The sequence below is a fragment of the Thermobia domestica genome, chromosome 15 (genome assembly GCF_964235325.1).
Source record: "Thermobia domestica chromosome 15, izTheDome1.hap1.1, whole genome shotgun sequence".
Lineage (NCBI taxonomy): Eukaryota > Metazoa > Arthropoda > Insecta > Zygentoma > Lepismatidae > Thermobia > Thermobia domestica.
The window spans coordinates 90,075,893-90,092,759 of NC_137468.1; the positions used below are offsets into that span (position 1 = coordinate 90,075,893).

General features: G+C 35.6%; 1 protein-coding gene across 1 annotated transcript in view; it reads right to left on the minus strand.

Annotated features, from left to right (window-relative positions):
* Positions 1–11,193, minus strand: part of Nmt (N-myristoyl transferase) — an 89,948-nt gene extending 78,755 nt beyond the window's left edge. The window contains exon 1 of the mRNA XM_081739933.1: positions 11,031–11,193. Coding sequence (XP_081596059.1) covers positions 11,031–11,131 — 101 coding nt within the window. The 5' untranslated portion in view covers positions 11,132–11,193. The remainder of the gene's footprint in view (positions 1–11,030) is intronic.
* Between the last annotated feature and the right edge of the window lie 5,674 nt (positions 11,194–16,867).

Sequence of the window (16,867 nt, forward strand, 5' to 3'; positions counted from 1 at the left end):
GTGAATGGGACAGTAGAGATCGTGGATCTCATTACCGCAAAAGTGATTGGAGTACCATAGAAACTCTTCAGCCGGGAGTGAAAAATGTGCAGCATGAACCACTGGTAGATCGTAACCGAATTTTGCTTCCCCCTCTACATATTAAATTAGGTCTTATGAAAAGTTTTGTTAAGAGCATGAACCAAGAGGATGAGGCCTATAAGTACCTAAGAGGACAATTCCCTCGATTAAGTGATGCCAAAGTTAAAGAGGGTGTTTTCATAGGACCACAGATTAGGCAACTATTCAAAGATCACAAGTTCGACGAAATTCTCCAAGGTGAGGAGAAAGCTGCGTGGGGAAGCTTGAAGAGTATTTGTTCACAGTTCTTGGGAAGACACCGAGCAACAAATTACAAACAACTGGTAGCAAAGTTGTTATTGTGCTACGAAAATCTTGGTTGCAATATGTCTCTGAAACTCCACTTTCTTCATTCACATCTAGACTTCTTTCCCGAAGATTGTGGAGCAGTAAGTGATGAACATGGTGAGCGTTTCCATCAAGATATTGCAGCCATGGAGAAGAGATATGAGGGAAAGTGGAGTTCTAACATATTGGCCGACTACTGTTGGACTATTGCAAGGGATGCTCCAGATGTAACCTACAAAAGGCAAGCCAAGCGAAGACGCTCAAAATAAAATAAACATAATCCTGTACAAGGAATCACTTGAAACTTTTGTCTACATTGCAGTGTAGTTCTTGCACAAAAAGGTATTTGTACATATTTTTCATGTTTTGATGTTAATACTGATTTTTATTACGGAATTGTTAATCTTTAACCTGACCACGGTTACTTTATTTTCTGTATCGCTGTGAAACTGGTATTTGCGTAATTTTGAAAGAGGAAGTACAAGAGTATAGAAAGCTATAGGTTAGGGTACTTCTTAACTCCCCAGCCTATCACATCACAGTGAAATAGATAAAAAAAAGTGAAATGTAGGTTTTTACAAGGATTTTGGTTAAATGTTCTATAAATATTAATACATTTGTATATATACAGCTACTGTTGTACAAGGGCGTTTTATTTATTTATTTTATTTTTTTTTTTTCATAACCTGAGTTAAGAAAATTCTTCTATTATCATTTCCTTTCATATTATGCTTAAATGAATGTAAAAATCGCAATTTCAAAGAATTTACATACTTTCGATCAAAATTCGTTGAACAGTGTTATTGGTATATTTATGGTAGTGTTAACCCTTTATTTGACCCTGTCGCTTACAATCAATGTAACTTTCTATTGAGTTACAAAATGATAACTTCAGTGATTATTTAATTGGCATTATTGCTTTTAAACTCACATTCGTGATTTGCGGATCACTCGTTTAGATAATAGTAACCTTCGTCAATAGGAGACAGTCAAAGTTAGTACCGCAGAAAAAGTTTGCTTTATTTGGGAAATACTTCAACGAAACTGCTGCTAATTATTCCTTCTGAAAAATATTCTTAATTATTATTGATCATATTGCGGGCAAATATTGCCTACTAGAAATACATGATTAGCTATTTCAGGGCAATGTTGCTTAGAAATGAATATCCTGTATTTTGTATCCAAAATATAAATATGCCATAAAAGGCAGGAAATCACGGTTAGGAGGGTATGTTTCAACCAACCAGAAAAACAAACTGAAACATCTTAAAGAGAATTTCTGAATTATTGTCAATTAAAGGATTAAAGTTTTCACATATGTGTAATTAGGTTTGAAAAACAATAATTTGATATTTAATCAGAGAGAGGACAAACTCTGAGAAGAGTTAATGTGCAGGAAAGAGGAGGAATTGAACGAGCATCAAGCAAGAAGATAGGCATTCCAGGAAGACATCGCGGTGTTAACAAGAAATGGCCGAGAAAAAAAAAGTTTTGCTTACATTGATAAACGTCTGACCTTATAATAATAAACTTCGGTAGGTTAAAATTACAAACAGAAACCGAATAGCATAGTTCCTTAATTTACAATGCCAATGAATTTATCCCAGCGAAATCATTTCGGGAGTTGACACTACTCTCATTCTCGGTTGCCCCCCCCCCCCAAAAAAAAAAGAAAAAAAAAGAAAGAAAAAAAAACTATAAATTAACTGAACTTTCTATTTATTAAGTCCATAACCAACATGGAACAAAATGTAGTTCTTGAAATGTTCATCGACTAATAATCCACATCGAATTTCACATTTGCAATGGCCGAAGATGAGAGCAGGAAAGGTTCCCGAAATGATTTCATAGGGTACACACATTGGCACTGTACGGTTAGTTCATATTTTGTTCATTAGGTTACTTATACTTTTACTTAAATTTCTACGAATTAATTTCTACTGATAGTTTTACTTTTGTGTTTCGTAATATGGTTTTAGCTACTGAATTCTCTTTCAGAAGCCCAGCATTGTGTAACAGGCCACTTTGCTCCGTTACAGTATTTCTCCATTTCAGCAAACAGTATGCAAATGTTTTTTGTCATTTCTTGAAACAACTGCTTATTAGTGAACAGAACAAAAAAAAAAAAAAAAAAAAAAAAAAACTGTTGTTTCATATACAGAAGACGACGATAGTTACACACAAACTTTACATCGTAATGGATCCGGTGATCTATTCCAAATATATCTTACTGAAATTTGTGTTGTTACGAGAAGATTAGTTTTCTGTACTGGAACTAGGTTTCCTTTCTGTTCTTTCTTCTAACTGAAATAATTGCCCACACTTCTTCATATTACAGAATACATATGAACATCACGCATGAAATTAACTTTAGTTTATCTATTTTACGCATTTACTGCTTTAAACTTTCATGCTAGATTGAGATATTCTTTATCTCCATGTTCTTGTTTCCTGACTCCCTCATTACGTACTAGCAACATTATTAGGCAGAGCCTATGCTGGTTTCGTTATAATTACGGAGTTATACTAAATAAAAGTGCCTATCGAAAGCAATGAAAATTACTAAACTTACTTAGATTATTCACTCTTAGTTATTGCGTAAGATGGCTTCTGCAATGGCATATTACTAAATGCTGAGTAGAACTTCATATGGCTGTACACGCTAATAAAATGTTCGCTGGATTCCTGTAGGTATCCTGCAAGGTTTTACTCTAGGGATCATGCAATTTGAAAACTCAAGTCCGTTTGAATTTCTTGACGTTCGTTGTGCTGTATTCTGTATTACCTTAGCATGAGGCTAATCATTTATCAAATGATCATCACTTCTGTTGTATTGTATTCTTTACTTGCATTACACATATACATTGAACAATAATTTTCTCATTGACTGAAGATGACACCGACCAGGCGGACTGGACGTCTGAGGGCTACATCTTGGAATAAATATAAATACCTCTACTGCACTTCTCGTTGGTTAAGGTGCAACTATAATTAGGTATTTCCTGGGAGACAAGAAACACAAAGACGAAACGAAGAATAGTGACACAGTCAGATGTCGCTAGATAGCGTAACAATCGCACCCTGGTTGTGGTCAAGTCTTCATATCAACATATGATAATCTGTCGCTAAATGAGGTAAGAAGTTATTAACCTTTAGGACCTAGCTGAAGTTAGGACGACTATTGGGAATTACAATTCCGAAAAATGACGAAAGTTGAAAGGAAAAAGAACTCTACGAAACAGTGTACATTCACAGGCAATTAGTGATCCGCAAATAGTTAGTGATTTGCGAACTATAAGTTACAAATACGGTTGAGGATATGAGATCATTCGGAAAACTAACTTAAACCATCGGGTGTCGTGATGGTTGTGAGTTATGGTACAACTTCGATTGCTTGAGTATACGGTGGAACTTCGTGTTCTGTTAACACAAACAGATATACAATACAAACACAGAGTGGACTTGTGAACGATTGCCAATAGTGCGAGAGACAAGCGCAACCGCTAAGAAGTGTATTGTAGCTGTTGGTGGTGATGGAGAATCCATAGCTTGCCCCCCAGAACAGACCTCTTTCCTGAAACATTATATGTATTACATCATTTATAGAAAAATAAGTAATCAGTCTGAGAAGTCGTCTAATGAAATGTCCGCTATTCGAAAGGAAATTTATGAATTCAAACATTTAACACGGAAGGAACTGATGGAATTTAAAGAAGACTCTAAGGAGAAGAGGAAACTGGAATTCGTTGCCCTGAGAGATGAAAGAACCAAATGAATGAAAAGAAATCTTTTTCAAATTGCGTAATAATTTAAAGTCTAAAGTTTATAAACACATTAATAACTTGACATCTGTTGCGGAGGAACTGTAACTGGTCTGTACTAAACAAGCAGATGAGATAACAAAACTTAAGGAAAGGCAACCTGTGCTGCAAGGAGAAATGAAGGATCCGAATTCTGTTAAGAAACTAACAACACACCATACTACTATTAATGAAAAAAATTAAAATGAGATTTCGACGATGTCTGCACTTCTCAATATCTCTGGTGGAGGAAGTGCAAAAATTCTGAAACTTACGCTAAATGACTTTTAGTTCTCAATGTACACTCATGTTCAAAATTATTGTCGCATGTCTATAAATATGTTGTTGTAGGAATATAATTTGATAACGAATTTGTCCGGTATTTCTTATAATGTTAGTATGTGTATAATCGGCACACACATGTATGTGGCAAACTTCATGTCAAAAGAGCAGTAAATAAGAACAATAAAACAAAAATAAAACTTTCTTGTCTATTTAACAACATTTTGTTTTACTCATTCTAATTTTCGTATTTATAATTCTTTTGCTATGAAATTTACCACAAATATATATCTCCCGATTATACACATAACATCAGTATTAAAAGTACCCTGCGAAATCATTATCAAATTATATTCTTACAAGAAAACAGTTATAGATATGTGACAATCATTTTGGACATAAGTGTGCCTACGGTTAAAAAAAAAGGAAAAAAAAAAGAACAGAAAAAAATAGAGTTGGCAGTTACACAAACTGTAACGTTACAAAGTTATGTACAAAATGATGTCAAGATATAGGACAATGACATGTATTTCTTATTTCAGCTATAACATGTACGATACGTCAAAATGGAAGTAAATATGACTAGAACACTAAAATACCATGTTACTAACAAAGCATGAACAAACAAACAAACAAACAAAAAAGCAGGTCCTAACAAGCACGTATGATTAGTAATTAATAACGCGCACGTCATTACAAGTCTGAACATGACATCGCATTGCATGCAATTTTGTGTAACAGCACTATCAGCCAAGCCTGAACACGCCTACTGCTGAAACTAGCTCCCAGCAAGACCTCAGTTCAGTGCTGTGTTTTGTAATGAACAGTTGTGTGTTGGATATTGGGTGAGATGAAAATGGAGTGCTCTATCGGACAGCATGTTCATGAGGACTGTCATGTATATGGAAAATTAAGTAGACATTTAACATCAATGAGTGAATTAAGCGAGGTTGATCAGCAGCTCTTATACTAAAAAAAAAAATCTGCCAAATACCATCATCTTATTGGACAAGTGTTGCAATTCTCTCCAATGCCATAAAGGTTGGAAGAAAGGGGACAAAAAGGATTATTTGGAAATAACGCGTGACCATCTTAAAAGGAAGAAAAAGCAACCGACGGAACTTATTCCTGGCAAGCCTCTTTGTCCAACAATCTAAAGTAGTATTTGTCTGTGCAGATATAGATAATACGTAAATACGAAACCAGAAATATGTATCTACAGAATCTAACCTAAAAGTAGATGAGGCATGTTTGTTCAACATTAGGTATGTCACCAGTATCGGAACTTTAGTGCTGAAAATCAGAAGGGTGGATCACAAAAAAAGTGTAAGAAAATAAACACAATGCACAGAAACCTGGTGCAATCGTTTTCAGAAAGTGTGATCGTGGATGGAAGACAGAATTGTGCTTATCATAGGTCCTTATCGAAAAACTGAAAATTACGTGCGCGCGTGCTACCAGTAAAGAAAAAGTAAAAATTTAAAACGTGAACGCGTTAGTGCTAGCGGATCGGAACGCCACGATTCGTCATCTGGCCAACGATACAGGACAAGCGCATTAGACTGTGCTGAAAATTCTGAAGAACCTGGGATTGCGAAAAATCGCCTCAAGGTGGGTTCCACATGATCTGACTGAACAAAACAAGTGACTGCGATATGATGCCGCTCGAACACACTTGGAGTGGTATCGACGTGAGTAAGGCCTTCTTGCGGCGGATTATTGCTTTGATCATTGCCAGAGTGTATGAACCACAGCTGAAACGGCAATCAAACGAGTGGCGTCATTCTGGATCACCGAGAAAAACAACAGTTAGGAATTCCCCAACTAATGTGAAAGCTATGCTCATCATTGCACATGACTGGGATTGTGGAATCAAAATCTACCGTCCCCCCAAGGACACACCGTTAGTGCAGAGTACTACTGCAATTTTTTGAAAACCAATCTGCGAGCAGTTGAAAGACGAAAACAAAGCCACTTCCTGACGAACACACCCATCATTCTGCATGACAATGCAAGGGCACATTCAGCAGGTGCGGTCACTGATTTGTTGCATCGCTGTGGCTGTGAAGTACTGTATCACCCCCCCCCCCCCCGTATTCTCCAGATTTAAGGATAGTTTAAAGAGACAAGTTTTGCCGATAGATGTCACTACAGTCTTCGTATCTTTCTCATGTATTTTTTACCTTTCACGAAAATTCACGATTTCCCTTACAGATTTCAACGTAGAGACTCCAACTTTTTAGAGAAGGAACTTCATAACTTATCGAAGGCAACAATCCGTACCATTTTTTTATTTAGAATTTTCTTCATTCTTGAAACAGTTACATTGTTAAACGTTTGGATATTCATTTCAACAATCAAGCCATTTGAACTACGAAGAAAATTCTAAATAAAAAATCGGCACGGATTGTTGCCTTCGATAAGTTATGAAGTTAATTCTCTAAAAATTTTAAGTTTCTAGGTTGAAATTTGTAAGAGAAATCGTGAATTTTCGTGAAAGGTAAAAAATACATGAGAGAGAGACGAAGACTGTAGTGACATCTATCGGCAAAACTTGTCCCTTTACACCAACCTTAAATCACTGCGACTACGACCTCTTCCCAAAGATGAAGGAACTACTTCCATACCGATAGCTCCATCCGCACTATTCAGAGATTAGGCACTGCCAAGGCATCCAGTGGCTTCCACATCAGTGAGAACGTGTGATTCACAATGCTGGTGATTACATCGAGGGCCTGTAAAACTTTGAACCTTGTAAGTACTCTACTTCAAGATATACCGTTGTTCCCATTACTAAAAATCCAACGCTTGTATAATAATAATAATAATAATAATAATAATAATAATAATAATAATAATAATAATAATAATAATAATAATAATGTAATAATAATACTTTCAGATAACATTTGTTGTTATACTGATTGGAATGCAAAGAAATTTTGTATCATTACATTTTCGGTAATGCTCGGAAAACAGAATCAATCCCGGACCGGTATTGTATTTTTACCAGTATGAAACGGGTTGGCTCGATTGACCCTATGAACAGGATTGGCCTGATAACCCTGTCTGTATGAAAACAAGCGCATTTTGTCATTATTATCAATAGTGTGTTGTTTCACTTTATTATCGTAACACAAATTGTTCTATTTATTATGTACGAACTTGTAAGGAGTCTATTGGGTCAAACGGTCGAAACAGGCAAAACGAGACAAACGAATTTATCGAGTCAATTGGGTTTATCAGGTCTAACGGCGGAGTAAACCAAATGCAATAGGTATCGGGCGAGTACCTGTTTATCCGAAAAGTTCAAGTACTAATTATAGGTTAAAATCATAAATTTATGATTTTAACCTATAATTAGTACTTGAACTTTATGTAGGGTGATTAATTAGAGAGGAAAATGAAGTTAAATTTTGGACTATATTAGTTCGCCTATTGATGCAATATTAAGTACCTATACAGGCAACAAAGCATAATATAGCAGTGTTTCAAACCCACTGTTACGTGTATGCTGCAGGAATGGAGGCAATTACAGTAATATACAGCGGAAAGTAATAAAAGGGGAGTTGTATTTACATGAAGAAAATGTGGTGAAATGAGGCAAAATTTTGGTGCTATTCCATTTTACGGGGGGAGGGGGACATACATTTCTGAAATCAACAGAAGAAATATGCTACTTGATTTTTCACAACAAATCAAAATATATAGGGATCTTAGCTCTTACTTGTATAATAAAGTAGAAATACGAAATGGAAATTGTGCTCTTTACCACGTAGTACTCTATAAGAAAAGATATGGTGAATTGAATTGCTACGTGTAGGCAGTGTACAAAGTGATTATAGAAATGTCGCAAAGCTGTGCCACACCGATAGCACGTGTTTTTATCTCCTAAATAAAATAAAAAAAAAGAGTTTGATTGTTTGTCTGTGCGCGGCCTGGGAACCAGACGAGTGGACCGAGAATTACCAAATTTGGGTCACGGGTTCTTGGTCCAGGCGGCAGATCAAGATTTTTTTTTTTTTTCTGTTTTAAATTTTGAAACAGGGGGCGTTTACCAGGACATGTAAAAGTAGTAGACAATTAAGGATATTAGTGTCGAATTTACTTTTCGCGGTCGCTGAAATCAATGGTGAAACTCCGATCGCATTAACTTCCAAATTCATCCCATTCGACTGCGGGCCATGGGTCACCGCGGGAGGGGCAGGGGTACCGAGACATGTAAAAATAATCCAAAATAACCGACATTAGTGTCAAATCTATAGTTTTCGCGGTCGCTGAATCAATGGTGACACTTCCATTAGTGATGACTTTCAAATTCAGCTACCATTGTATGCGGGCCGGGGGGGTTACCGAGACAGCACAAATAATCCAAAATGACCGAAATTAGTATCAAATCCAAAGTTTTCACGGTCGCTCAGATGAATGGTGATACTCTCACAGGCGTTGACTTCCAAATACAGCCCCCATGCGAAGAATGAGTATTTCAGCTAGTTCTAAATAAAGTGGTTTTCCACTAACTACCGTCCGGATAGAGCAGGCATAAGCGAGGGTAGTGAAAACGAAGTGGTTTTTTGGCAATGATACGAGTATCAAATAGCATTTGTCACGGCTTCACTAGTAAAGCTCAACTTGCAAATATAAAATACAAGTCATGTGAACTGTGTAGAAATATGCTGCCGGTGGAAAATAGCATCTAATAGAGCAATCTTTCATACGTACTCACCGTCGTAAAGGACTTCTAATTATTTTATACTGGTAACTACACTTGTAAACTTAAAATTACTTTGCATTTAATTCTGTCGCCTGCACCTTCCTTATAAACATGTCTTTTCGTGCAAAATATTGGATTTTACCTGTAGATCTTCCAAAACATGGTGGGTTAAAACTACACCGTCATCTAAGAGTGAAGGACGTAAATGACAGAAGAGTCACAACAAATAAACAGTAATACAACGCTGAAAACAGGGTCATGTGGGTCTAATCCGCGACCGCTGTATGCGGAACATTAGCCGAATTAACCTCCGATAAGACCCGCCGCGTCAAATTAATGTACTGATAAAAAAAAACCAATCTAACCTAACCATAAGTCATCATTACCATGTTGAAAACTTGGCAGGCCTTAAATGAAATACCTTGAACTGCTGTAACGTTGCTATTCTATTTATTTAATTATATAATATATGAACCTTTGACACTAAGGATGTAGGTTTCTCATTTACTCTAACTTACCAGTACCAGTACCGGTAATAGTATACAACAGTTCCTCATCGTGTTCCGTACTCGAGGATAGTTCTTACTCTTGCACCACGTACAGAAATGGTGGTATGTCATGTACAAATGGTAATAGAACACAAGAAACACAGATCATGTTGTACTCACACTGGAATATGCAGTATGAGTACACCGTGATTTGCGTTTCTTATGTGTGCTATTACAACTTCTACATGAAATACCATCACGTTTGTACGTAATGCAACAGTAAGAACTATCCACGAGCACAAGACATGCAATATGCGTTCAAGTCCCCTCCCAACACACACACACAAAGTGAAATACAAAGTACAAGGGCACTACAGAGGCGCACATAAAGTGCACCGTACTCGAGGATAGTTCTAACTTTTGCACCATGTACAGAAATGGTGGTATGTCATGTACAAGTTTCAGTCGATAAGTAAATGAAAGTCGCTTTGTTACCCCATTTTCAAGTTCCTAGATCCTCAATGAATAATCCGTAAAAGATCTTCGTGAGTCCTTGGGAAATGAAGAACTGTTGTATACTATATTCTTCTGATCTATCAATTTATCATTTATTATCCCCAAATCGCGGCAGAATTTAACCTGGTAAGTGTACATACGTGTATATTCCTTGAATTCTGCATGTTCTACATAAAACGCCAAATACGTTCATTTTCCCTGAACGAGGTACGGTTTCATGAATGATGCGGAATATATAGACACTTAGTTTACTGACATGCACTTTAGGAATAAGCATTACACTTATCCACCATTCAAACAACGGCCCTAAAAGAAACTGTAATCTTATTCCTTAAACCAATTACTACCGCAAGTCAGTATTATGCCTAGTCATTGCCGAATTGTTTATATGTATTTACAAGGTGGTCTGCTTATGAAATAATTGAAAGGATTCAATGCTTTCTTATTTAGTCTAACTTACAATCACAGTTTAGGAAATAATAAATTTTAGCGCTAATTTCGATTAAATTCATTCCATTACTACCGAGAGAGAATCACGTCGCAATCCATTCTGCATATGTACCAAAACAAATCGCTTACTGGGTAAATAATTTAAAATAGCATGCTGAGGAAGTTCCGCATAACTTTTCATAAATATCGGTTAAAATATTGTCAAATGGCTTTCATTGCAGTTTTTAATCAGTATTAGATCGTTAAAAAATTATAAAAAAATCTCATGTCACGCAATAACATTGACTTATATCTGCATTATTCGGTGTTGCAGTAAACACTATTCACTACATGGAGATAAACAGAAATGATCTTTTGCGTCGTACTCCATACCTTTTAGATGTTGGTCCTTTCTCCGCTGAATTTTCTTCAGGAAGTTTTGATTCGTTTTCGGTAGCATTGGAGGAGGCATGTGAATCACCGCTTCCTTCCATTTTTTTTTATCTCGTCTACCACTTGGACTGTCACTGCCCCCAACCGACTAACGAATAAAGTAAAATAATATCTGAAGATCGTAAAATCACTCTGTATTTATGCAAGATGTACAATATAGCTACTTTTGATTAGTTAGCCTAACTGGGAAAGCAACTACTTTTGATTAGTTAGCCTAACTGGGAAAGCAATTTAATTTGCGATATACCATCCGGCGCACAATATATCAATCTACGTGAAGGCAACGCAAAATTTGGAAAATGTTTGTTTTAATCGGAATTCGAGTTCTAATGATATTTTGCGTTGAATCCCTGTATAGAGAATTTTGCGAAAATTGGCACGGCATATTTTATATTATTTTGCGATATGTCGTCAGTAGAGCTAACTTTGAGTTTTGGAATCTTCTATCCTACTCAAACTTTTTCGAAACTCACTACCAAAAACTGTTAACGCATACTTTCTTATGAATTGTGGCCTGCAAATTTGCTAATACTACCTAAAGGAACCTTATTTCATATGGATTTTCGTCAACGCAATACAAAGCTGGCCATGAACTGCCGCCATTTCAGTTATGTAGGCCATACTTATTATTTGTGTCGGGCTGTGATTTGCAAACATTGCAAGGACGGCTCCGGGATGAGGACATGGAATCCAAAGAAAATTGTACTGAAATTATGCAAGCAAATAATACTAATAATACTTTGATGTACTAACAAGAGTGCCACAGGAAAACGTAATTGGACCTTTCCTCTTTCTCGTATACGTTAACCATCTATCTACTTACTTATTATAAACTACTATTATGTATGCCGATGACACGACATTTATAAAGACAATGAGCCTTATGCAGAGTTGTTTTGATGTCTGATTAAATCCATACTACGAGGTTGACTAAGGGTTGGTTATCAAAATTGTATTCAGAGTCTCTGATTAGGACGCAGTATTTGACGAAGTTAATCACATGTGACTAATTAATATAGAGCAGAGGCTAATCTTTTGCCCACGGTTTAGCGTGCAACACAACATTTCGTATTTCATATTCATATATTTTCATTTTTTACAGACTACGCATGCGCTGATCTACTTTTCCGTAGTTGCCACAATTTATTTTTCTCACCCGATGCATTAGGGCTGTATAAGTTAATCATACCCAAATCATCATTTTAATTCTACTCAAAGTTGACTGAATACAAAAAAGTGTACCTTCCTTAGTAAAGAGTTAGTATTATTACTAACAAGTCTGTGAGTAACACTCGATTAATGAATCCTCTCTGAATACCGCCCAATAATATTAGCACAATACAAATAAAAGATAATAAGACAATAAAGAAGTCTACCACTTGATTGTTCCATAATATTTATACATTAAAAATTAAATCATAACAAAACAGAGATGTTATACTTTCATCTCAGCAGTTCCATGATTGGCACAGACTGTTCATCAGTTAATCTATTAACACTTAAACGTGAAGTTAAGCTTGAATATGCATAATATCAATTATGTAAAAACTTATCAAGAGCTGTGTACGTACTACGTAAATTAAAGGGGCCTTATGCAGAGTCGTTTTGACGTATGATTAGCGTCATACTAAAGGACTGACTACTGCATGAAATATGTTAGTCGAACTCTTTAATATGGAACTAATCACGGCTCAGAACGACTCTGCATAAGGCCCAAGGTGTCTATAAGTACAAATCTATTAATCATAGCATATTATGCATATTTCTATTTTATTTGACACTTGGCATTTTAGTATGGGGTAATTACTTCTGGAAGATAAAAAGTATTTAAATGAAAAGAATAAAATGTATTAGAACAATAACAGGAATTGCTTAGAGAGTATCTTGTAGACATTTTCTCAAAACTTTTGAAATAATGATCATTACCTCCGTGCATATACCCAACTGCCTTATAAAGAAAAATGAATGTGTCTATGTTTGGAGGCCAAATCTTTAAAGTCCACTGCACCTACTTTGAGGTTTTTTGGTTTGTGAATGGAGCTTTATTTAACTTAACCTTTTATTACCGGCTTCAGAAGGTCTGGATAGCGGGAAGAGAATGACACGTCAAATCGTGATATCAATTATTGTTTCGATGCTGTTTATATCTTAATTCATCCCTCATCAGCATGAGACGTGAGGGGTGTGGGATGGGGTGATACGTAATATAATCGAAAACTACCGATATTAGTGTCTAATCTATGGTTTTCAGGGTTGTGGAGATGAATAGTGACACTCTCAATGTCGCTTAACTCCAAGTTCTGAACCCGTCGCCATCGAGAGTGAGAATGGGTGACATTATGGATTTCTTCTTATCGTTACAGTTTCATTGAAATGTATATATCTTTAGGGAGAGGGGATTCAAATATTTTATATCTCCTATTCTTCCTTTGCGAAAAACGGTCATTTTAACTAGTGTATGCAAAATAATAAATACGTCTAATACTTAAAAAGCTAGAATTAAAGCGTCAATCGATTGATGCGCAGATTGTTTGCATAAAATCATTAGAAATGCTCAGGCTTCAGAAAATTATATATATATATATATATATATATATATATATATATATATATATATATATATATATATATATATATATATATATATATATATATATATATATCACAAACCGTAAGTTACTTTCCCTAAGTGGCCTAATTTCTATAAAAGTATTCATTTCGTCATTCTAAGTCGACTGAGGTATATACGATACTGTCCATACATAATTATTAGAAATACTAAACCTTCTGAGAGCAAAATGTGACACCAATAAAATACAACTTCAAGAAAATACAACTTGAAAATACAATATTTTCAAGAAATATACAACATTGATAACAATAGATTCACTTTTTTCTTTGATCAATTTATACACTGTACACTGTATATGGTATAGAATCATTAGAAAAGTTTAGGACCTGGAAATCAATTTTCATGATTCTAAACAGGAAGTGATTTTCCTGAAGTGACCACCTTTGATGTCAATCGATTTCTTTCCTTATCCTAAAGCGATTGAAGTAAATATTGTAGTTTATATATATGGCTAAAATCAATGGAAATGTTCATAATGCACAAGAAATTTATGACAACCGTAAGTGTCTTTTTGCAAGTGACCAAAATAGTTGTCTATTAATTTATTTCTTTATCTTAAGAATATATATGAACATATTGTATAGACTGTTCAGGTCCCAAGAAGCAAATTGTGACAATCAGGGGTAGAAGTGAGGGAGAACGCGGAACGCTTTTACCCCTTTCCCAAAAAAAAAAAAATCTATGGCATGCCCCACTTCCTAAAAAAATAGAATGGGCGAAGATGTGCATGGGAGACGGCATGACCTCATGCGACCCCCTACCCTTTCAGATCTGCTTTTACCCTGGTGACAATAAAGAGGAAGTGACCAACATTGGGTCAGTTGATATCCCTAACAGCACAAGATGTGCTAGGCATGTAGCATTTAGGTGTTTCACCCAGGAGCGTCATTTCAGATTTTACTTGGGGGGACCAAGACCCCTTTATATACGTAAAATTTCGCGTTTTTCACTGATTTACCATTATTCTATTGATAAAATCTATATACATCTGAAACTCAGGGGGGGGGCAAATGCCCCTCCCCGCCCCCCTAAATGACGCCCCTGGTTTCACCTACTTTTTAGGTACCCAACACTTCGCACATATGGTATTCATGTGCTAAGTATGTACTTAAGCTACCTATTTTCAGGTATTTGTTACAATTAATTGATTTTTGCAACAATGTAATACAAATGTAGCATTTATATACCTGGCTCAGTTTCGCGCTATGACAGTCATTTGTTTTTATGTCGTCACTTGGGACATCTTTCATGTTCTAGGTATGTCCTTTAGGTGCATACTTTTTCAGATACTTATGACACATAATTGATATCTGCAGCGACACACGAATAACAGTCAGCTGTTTGCATTTGCTCATGAGCAGCAACATGCAACGGTTTCTCGCGCTTTCTGCTACACTTCCTGTTCCTGTTACAAATGGCAAGCGATAATACGTATCTGCATGTTATTGTGAAGTAAAAATAATAAGTAATAAGCCTATTACTATGAAGTGAAATATGCCTAATTAAAATTATTAATGTTTAGATGATCTTATTTTCAGTAGTGGCCAATTGTGGATCTGAATGCAGTAGTTATGTACGTATACGATATGTTAACTGTTCTATTTATTTTTTGAGATAGTATAATTTATTGATGAGATGCGATGGTGAAATTTTATTTGGGGCCGTTGAAGACACTGTGAACGGACTTTGCGCCGTTGTTCCTTTGTTTTATTTTTGCAATGTCAACTTAACTACTCTTGCACTCAGGTACGTAGTGTAAAAAAAAAACGTTATTTTTCTGTTTTTTAAATAAAAAACCGTTCTTTTTCGTTTTTTTTTCAAGTGTGTTTTTTTTCTGGCAACTATTATTTATTGATTTATGTTGCAGATTATTGAAATAATCAACAGAACTTGAGTCGAAGTCCTCGTAACTTATAAATCGTTTGTTTCTTTGTACCTATACGAGCAAAATTGTCTGATTATTCCGTTCGGACCCAGGTCATTTTTGACGTTTTCATACATTTTCAGTTAGTGACTTCTTGCTCAAAAACCGATTGATGGTTAAAGCCTTGTTTTTTAGAAAACGGGTGTGGCTATTTTTTGGTGTAAGTTGTATTGCAGTGTTGCCAACAGGTGGGAAATTGTTCAGGGAAATGTAGGTGTGAAAATTTACAAAAAATTCCCTAACCGAATTTCAAAATTTTTTGTATCTAGCACCACTGCTGCCATATGGGCTCAAGTCACCTAAAAAATTCTTTGGTATGTTGACAAGACATAGTGAAATCCTGAAGTCGCTGGCTTCCATTCCAAGAGGGAAAAAGAAAATTCTCTATCATCATACACATGAAATTTTGCACTTTTTGCGCCTCAGAAGCAAAAATCAACAGATATGCCGGGGCTACAGCTTCTCTAATTATCCTATTAAAACTTTTTATGGTGCGTTCTGTAGGGAAAAGAGGAACCTTTCGGGTAATTTCAATGTAACCAACAAGAGGGTAATAATAGAGGAAAAAGGGAGATTTTTCGAATTTTTCACCTAAAATCGGGAATTAATTGTTTTGGCTGGAAACACTGACATCAGACAGACCAAAACTACCTGAAAATAAAAGTTAGTACCCCAAGAATATATCCTACAAGTAACATGGCGATATCTAACAAAGTAAGCATAAAATAAAATAAAAATATCATTCTACATCAGAAATTCACCATTTTCTTACCATTTGCAGAACATGGTTTATTATAAACCTCAACTGTACTTCCTCTAATTATTCTAGTCAAACTTTTTATGGTGCGCTGTGTAGGCTAAGGACACTTCTAATGTAGCCAACAAGAGGAAAATAATTATAGACAAAACAGATAATTTTTCCAAAATTTTTCCCTAAAATCTGGAATTAATTTTTCTGTAGCTGGCAACACTGCAACCAGACAGACAGAAACTATCTTGAATTAAACATTGGTATACCACTAATATATCCTACAAGTATTATGGTGATATTTAATGAACAAAGCTTCTAATTACCAAAAATATATTACGGTAAACAGAAAGTTAGGGAAAAACTAGAAAAATCAAGGGTTAGAACTTAAATACAATTTTTCCTGCGTCCCCTTATTACCCCATTGTAACGATCTCTACTCGCGTTTGTTTAGTAACAACAAATGTTCGATT